The sequence below is a fragment of the Salmo salar genome, chromosome 01 (assembly GCF_965601325.2).
Source record: "Salmo salar chromosome 01, fSalSal1, whole genome shotgun sequence".
NCBI lineage: Eukaryota > Metazoa > Chordata > Actinopteri > Salmoniformes > Salmonidae > Salmo > Salmo salar.
In genome coordinates this window covers 148902707-148910000 of record NC_138291.1, presented here as the reverse complement: position 1 = coordinate 148910000, position 7294 = coordinate 148902707, and the positions used below count along the sequence as shown (strand labels likewise).

General features: G+C 47.7%; 1 protein-coding gene across 2 annotated transcripts in view; it reads left to right on the top strand.

Annotated features, from left to right (window-relative positions):
• The window catches only part of LOC106565434 (stomatin), a 20728-nt gene extending 13973 nt beyond the window's left edge, over positions 1–6755 (top strand). The window contains exons 3-6 of one of the 2 annotated variants that reach the window (XM_014132583.3): positions 1394–1476; positions 1571–1774; positions 2850–2984; positions 6184–6755. In XM_014132583.3, coding sequence (XP_013988058.1) covers positions 1394–1476; positions 1571–1774; positions 2850–2984; positions 6184–6375 — 614 coding nt within the window. In that variant the 3' untranslated portion in view covers positions 6376–6755. The remainder of the gene's footprint in view (positions 1–1393; positions 1477–1570; positions 1775–2849; positions 2985–6183) is intronic. The other variant, XM_014132574.3, reaches the window with a different exon arrangement.
• The last annotated feature ends 539 nt before the right edge of the window (positions 6756–7294 follow it).

The following is a 7294-nucleotide window of genomic DNA, read 5'->3' as shown; positions in this document are numbered from 1 at the left end:
AGATTTGGCACTATACTGTCATTTGCACATTTCTAAAGAAGGTTACTCAACCTTATTCATCGTGCATAAAGGTGGTGGAATTATGAGGGAATTAAGTCAAGGTTAGAATATGGTGTATCTGTAGACACACCTCTGCCACACCTTCATTTCTTTGATCTCCACCCCAAACGAATAGCGGGTTAATAGCATGCTATTCTCATGCTTAAGTTCAAGGTCAGAATACGCGTAGAGAGAAAAGTCTAAAAAGGGAATTATGTTCCATTTACGCGCTTCATACGCGCTTCATTCTAGCCTCTCTAGCTGAGCAGAGAGGCTAGATCAGAGGCATGCTATCTCTTTGTAGTTGGAGTGGAAGAGTGGTGCTGAGGGTTTGGTTGACATTTCACCCTCAGTAGATGGTGGCAGTAGATGGTGGCATTCTTAAGATAATTGATTAATTAGCTGTATTTACACTTTAACAATGTGCAAGATACGCTATTACCATCCAAATCTCCAACCTTCAGTGTAACTATAAAGTGGCCCCAGTAGTCTATCTACCATAGCCAGGCTATGGACCTCAAACTCTCAAGCCTTGCTCTCCATGGGTGAAACATGATCTAGCAGGATTCCGGAACAGCCGCATGATAACAGCCTGGGGTAATAATAAACCGTGTCCATCTGTCACGAAGGGACCCTCAAGTTCCTCTGCTGCCCGGAGACGCAAACACCAAAGTTTAGTTTAATATTTGGTTTTGCCAACTAAGCTCTGCTCATTATCTCTATTGTCTTTCCCCCTCCCTCCATAGTAAGTCTTGTCCAACTGCCAGATAAGATCTTTTAACAGAATCAACTGTTATAAGTCAGGCTATGGGCTAGTCAGTAGTCATTGCATTTTATGTTAGAAGTTTCCCTGATGCTTTATGCATTGGTGTTACTCTGCATTAGCCTAAACCAAGTTGGTGTGGTGAGTGAACCAGTGCCATTTTTAGGGTGGGAATCCATGGAATTTTCCATCATATCCCATGATGCTTTGCATAGCGAATTCAGAGCATACTCCTGTGTTGCAGACTTGCAGTACAGTATAACCAGGGCCTGCAGCTAGCACTTGGCTGAAGTCCCAGCTGGGAACAATTATTCTAGAAAGAGAAGGAGCTGTTTACATGAGTGAAAATTGCACGGGGCAAATGCCTCTGTTAAAGGGATACTTCAGGATTTTAGCAGCGAGGCCAAAATCCCAACGTATCCTTTTAAGCCCCTTGTTTGGCCTAAGCTACAGTATCTTACACCATCATGCCCAGAACTCTGTGTTTGTACTGTATTGTATTGTACAATAGTTGTGAGACTAAAGGAACTGAGGCTTGATTTGTAGCTTTAGGCTTCGCTGTTAAACGTGTGTGTGCACATCACCCCACAGGCCTGTTCTTCATCCTGCCGTGCACAGATAATTTCATCAATGTGGACATGCGCACCATCACCTTCGACATCCCCCCACAAGAGGTGAGCCCCGCCCCATTACCTTGATTACTCTTATCATGTAATACCAGTTCTGATCAGTGTTGTCAGTAGTAACTATTCTTCCCCTTCTCCCCAGGTTCTGACTAAGGACTCAGTGACAGTCAGTGTTGATGGAGTGGTGTACTACCGTGTTCAGAATGCCACCCTGGCTGTGGCCAACATCACCAACGCTGACGCTGCCACCCGCTTGCTGGCACAGACCACCCTGAGGAACGTCCTGGGCACCAAGAACCTGGCTGAGATCCTGTCTGACCGCGAGGAGATAGCCCACAGCATGCAGGTACTGGACCACAGAATCCTACCACTCACTCTGACCATAACCTGACCATACACACGCACCATACTCCACAGCATGCAGGTACTCTAATGCACTGTGTTCTGTTCTTTATGTAGTCTTGCTATAGCAACTTAATACCACACTCTGCAGCAAGCCATAATGGCCATAAAACAGGAGATGTTGCTAGAGTTTACCAAATGCCACTAGGTAGCAAAGGTGGAGGGGTATGTCTCATGATTAACAACTCATGGTGTGATTGTGGTAGCGTAAAGGAACTCAAGTCCTTTTCTTCTCCCGATCTGGAATACCTCAACAATTATCTCCTGAGATCATTTTCTTTGGTTATTGTCACTGCCGTGTATATTCCACCCCTCAATGTTTTTAGCAGTGCGACTGCATCTAGGGTATTACACAAGGTTAAGGTTAGGTGGTTAACAGATTTATTTTTACTCCGCCGCCCTTGGGTAGGTGGAGGGAGTCTGGAAGTGCACCTAGGAATCTTTGGGTTGTCCTAGAATTTATAGTGCGGCTTTGGATAATCCTTGGTTGGGGTCTGAGGGAATTATTTGTTCCGATTGCAAACCTAGTAAGATGGTGATTCAATAGTCCAGAATTATGAGGAAAAACATTTAGATCTATTCCACGGGACAAAAATAGATCCAGGGTATGATTGTGGCAATGTGTATGTCCTGAGATATGTTGGTCAAAACCCACTAGTAATGGTGCGGGTAATTACCTTTCACCTGTTTGTGCCAGAAACAATGAGTTTTCTCTGTAGTAATGGTTCAGTCGTGACACTAACGAATCTGCACTCTGCTTTTTCTCTAGGGCACTCGGAAACAACGGTACAACCAAACATAATCATTACAACAATTGTTAAGTGGGCACATTTTTTTTCTAGGCGCACTGGTGCTCTTAAAATTGCATTTAATTTCAGGTCACACAGCAAAATATTTTGGAGCATATGCGACCAAAATGGTCGCACTTTTGAACCCTCTCTGGGCCTATTGTGACCTGAGGTTTCAAAAGGAGCGTGTTGGATGTAGAGTTCCGTGTCTTATCCCCTGTGTTTCCTCAGACTACCCTGGATGACGCTACAGATGACTGGGGTATCAAGGTGGAGCGGGTGGAGATCAAGGACGTCAAACTGCCCCAGCAGCTCCAGAGGGCCATGGCTGCAGAGGCTGAGGCTAGCCGCGAAGCCAGGGCAAAGGTACGGTACTGACACACATACAGACCAGGGTAACACACACTTGAATATACAGGCATTGGTCTTTAGTCTATTTTTCAGTCCCTTGAGTTGAGCTAAATCCTTTTCCTCTGAGTGAATAATCCCACTTGGCTTCTATTATATTGTTTGTTAATTTGATTGAGTCCCAAAATAAATCATCCAGATGAAAATGTTTTCTTGACGGGTCAACACGTCATCTCCCTTGTTCCTTAGCAACCGGTGGTCATATCGTAAGAACCCGAGAGCATAGCACGTCACAAGCTGGGGCTTCTCTGCCCGAGTCTCCTCTCATTGGCCATTACACTAATTGGATATCATCTTCAATCTGCTGGTTAATGATGAGAGGGCTCTCTGGGATTGATTTACTTAATCATCCACTCACTATGGTTACTCTCTGTATGCTTACATTCACTTGATATGTGTGTGAAGAAGAAGCCGAATCGGATCAGACCATGAGGAGACAGACAGGATGTTTTGGTGCTCAACTCGCGTATAGGCTTTTTTTTTTACAATATTACCAGGTGCATGACTAATTGGCCAATAACGTTTGTACAGAAAATAACAAACAGGACGTTGACAAAGACTTTAACAAATCAAAAGTATTCTCAATTTAAACTATTCCGGCAACAACTCTTTGCCTCTAACAAAACTCAGGTATAACTCTACTCTAGCCAACCTGTTACCCGCCCAGCCTGACAAAAGCCTGTTACCCGCCCAGCCTGACAAAAGCCTGTTACCCGCCCAGACAAAAGCCATCTGACCACCTAAGTATTCTTTCCAGGAACACCTTTCAGCTAGGAATGTTCCATCCTGATAGCCCCTGTGAAACTCACGAACGACTAGTCAAAGCTCCTACCAAGTTTATTCACCCACTGGGTCACACAGCTGCATAAGACAAAGAGATGTTTACACAAGTACATGTATGTATATCCTCTACTGGTGCAAGGAGTTGATTCCGCCATTTAGACAGCCAATACATCTCTGTTGCTAGGCAGGAACTTAAGTGGTTCCTCTCATTGGGGTAGTCATGGCTCTGCCTCTTATGTGTATATGTTATAGAACTGTTCCTCTTCACTTCTCTGACCTGACCTCAGGCCACAGTCCTCACCACTCCCTAACTCACTGCTGTCCCACCTTACCAGTGACTGAAACCAGACTGTGGCCGGTCACCTCTCCATAGGAGATTTAACAATAACATGTTCTGACAGAATATAAACTTTCTGCTCTCCCCTTTCTCACTCTGTATATTTACATACCCTCAGTTTTAAAATGGTAACATGAATAAGGATATTTCGACTTTAGAAGTTAGTACCCAACACCCCAAACACATTTCTACCATAAATGTGTAATTTCCCATGGACATATAACATCCTAAACAACAGTTTTACATAAACAAACCCTTCAATTACTTGTACCATGAATTCTTCTTTAAGTCGCACAATACACATTCATGAAGTAATTCACCCCCGGGATAATTCATCACTTTGGTTATTCCCGTCAACCAATCAATGTTCCTCGATGACTCGTAGACTAATTTGTGTAATGCGTAATGCACAGTGGCACTTCAACAAGGGAACGTGGCGGTGCTTCAGACAAACACACAATTTAGGTTAAATTATATGATTATACTCTACCAACACTTTGATCGTTGTTCGAATAATATATTTCACATTGCTAGAGCATGTACGTTTTAAATTGGCAGATTTATACTGGTGGCTTGAGGGATGGGTGTCTGATTGTTTCTGGCTGGGTGCTCTGCTGACGTGGTCTGGTGTTTTGCTTTCGTTGTGGAGCCTTTTTGGGGTCAGACAGTGTGGTTGGATTGGCGAGGGTCTTGTCTTTGAGATGGTGTGGGGTGGTCATGTGTTTGAGAAATTGAGGTGGTGGCATTTCTGGGGTGTTTGGGTGACGCGCCGCGGGATTCCACTGGCTGTTGCGTAGGTGGGACGAAATCGTCCCACTGACCCTAGAGAAGTTATGAAAAGCACTATAGAAGTTTAATACATTAACAATAATGGTTATTATTACCATTAAAAAAATGCTTCTGTGTGACAGGACAGGTTCATGCTATACAACATTCGCAGAGTACGACCCTGCCTTACACAGGAAGCGGCGCAGGTCCTAATCCAGGCACTTGTCATCTCCCGTCTGGATTACTGCAACTCCCTGTTGGCGGGGCTCCCTGCCTGTGCCATTAAACCCCTACAACTCATCCAGAACGCCGCAGCCCGTCTGGTGTTCAACCTTCCCAAGATCTCTCACGTCACCCCGCTCCTCCGCACACTCCACTGGCTTCCAGTTGAAGCTCGCATCTGCTACAAGACCATGGTGCTTGCCTACGGAGCTGTGAGGGGAACGGCACCTCCGTACCTTCAGGCTCTGATCAGGCCCTACACCCAATCAAGGGCACTGCGTTCATCCACCTCTGGCCTGCTGGCCCCCCTACCTCTGTGGAAGCACAGTTCCCGCTCAGCCCAGTCAAAACTGTTCGCTGCTCTGGCACCCCAATGGTGGAACAAGCTCCCTCACGACGCCAGGACAGCGGAGTTAATCACCACCTTCCGTAGACACCTGAAACCCCACCTCTTAAGGAATACCTGGGATAGGATATAGTAATCCTTCTAATACCCCCCCCCCCCCCAAAAAAATATATATAGATGTACTATTGTAAAGTGGTTGTTCCACTGGATATCTTAAGGTGAATGCACCAATTTGTAAGTCGCTCTGGATAAGAGCGTCTGCTAAATGACGTAAATGTAATGTAAATGTAGCGTAGGGCACGGTAGAACCATGGTTCACAAGTTACATTGTTTTGGTAACTGGCATGCACAACAAACACTCGAATATGACGCCTTATGTCAACATATTGTTGGCAAACAGAATGTGCTACTCAATCCAACATATTCTCTTTTATTTCAGGATTCTTGGCTATACCTTAAAGAGACACAATAACGAGTCTCTCCAACCAATCATTTGTTTCAGTGTCATTGTCTGTAAGTCATGGACATGCGCTCCATGACAATGTGGAATTCTCTCTCTCTCTCTCTCTCTCTCTCTCTCTCTCTTATCTATCTTCGTTACTTAATGGTCATTACCTGACCTCTTTTTCTTCCATCTCTCCCTTCCTCTCTCTATCTGTCCCCCTCCGCCCTGCCTCCTGTCCTCTGGGTCCTGTGTGTAGGTGATAGCAGCGGAGGGGGAGATGAACGCTTCGCGGGCTCTGAAGGAGGCCTCTCTGGTGATCGCTGAGTCTCCATCGGGCCTGCAGCTGCGCTACCTGCAGACCCTCAACACCATAGCTGCCGAGAAGAACTCCACCATCATCTTCCCCCTGCCAATGGACATGATGCAGGCCTTCATGAAGAGAGACTGAGGAGAGCCTGTTGGGTGCTGTGTGAGTGCTCTTACACACATACAGTACACACACACGAAACAAACATTCCCACATATAATCATAGTGTGCTTTCCCTTGTGCCAAATGTTATGTCAATTCCAGCTGGTGCAGAGGACGCTAGCTAAAGAGTTTGGTTGAGCTTTATGAGTCAAATAACTTATTGTTTTGTGTCTTAAGACTATATTCTGTATTGTGAGTTCCCATTGAATGAAACAGGATTTGAACAAAAACAAGGGAAACCGAGTCGCCACTCACCACTACTACTGAGGTGTTTCCCGCACTGCTATGAGACCAGGATGTACTAGGGGCCCTGTCTGGCTGTCTGGCTGGCTGGCTGGCTGTCTGGCTGGCTGGCTGGCTGGCTGGCTGGCTGGCTGGCTGGCTGGCTGGCTGGCTGGCTGGCTGGCTGGCTGGCTGGCTGGCTGGCTGGCTGGCTGGCTGGCTGGCTGGCTGGCTGGCTGGCTGGCTGGCTGGCTGGCTGGCTGGCTGGCTGGCTGGCTGGCTGGCTGGCTGGCTGGCTGGCTGGCTGGCTGGCTGGCTGGCTGGCTGGCTGGCTGGCTGGCTGGCTGGCTGGCTGGCTGGCTGGCTGGCTGGCTGGCTGGCTGGCTGGCTGGCTGGCTGGCTGGCTGGCTGGCTGGCTGGCTGGCTGGCTGGCTGGCTGGCTGGCTGGCTGGCTGGCTGGCTGGCTGGCTGGCTGGCTGGCTGGCTGGCTGGCTGGCTGGCTGGCTGGCTGGCTGGCTGGCTGGCTGGCTGGCTGGCTGGCTGGCTGGCTGGCTGGCTGGCTGGCTGGCTGGCTGGCTGGCTGGCTGGCTGGCTGGCTGGCTGGCTGGCTGGCTGGCTGGCTGGCTGGCTGGCTGGCTGGCTGGCTGGCTGGCTGGCTGGCTGGCTGGCTGGCTGG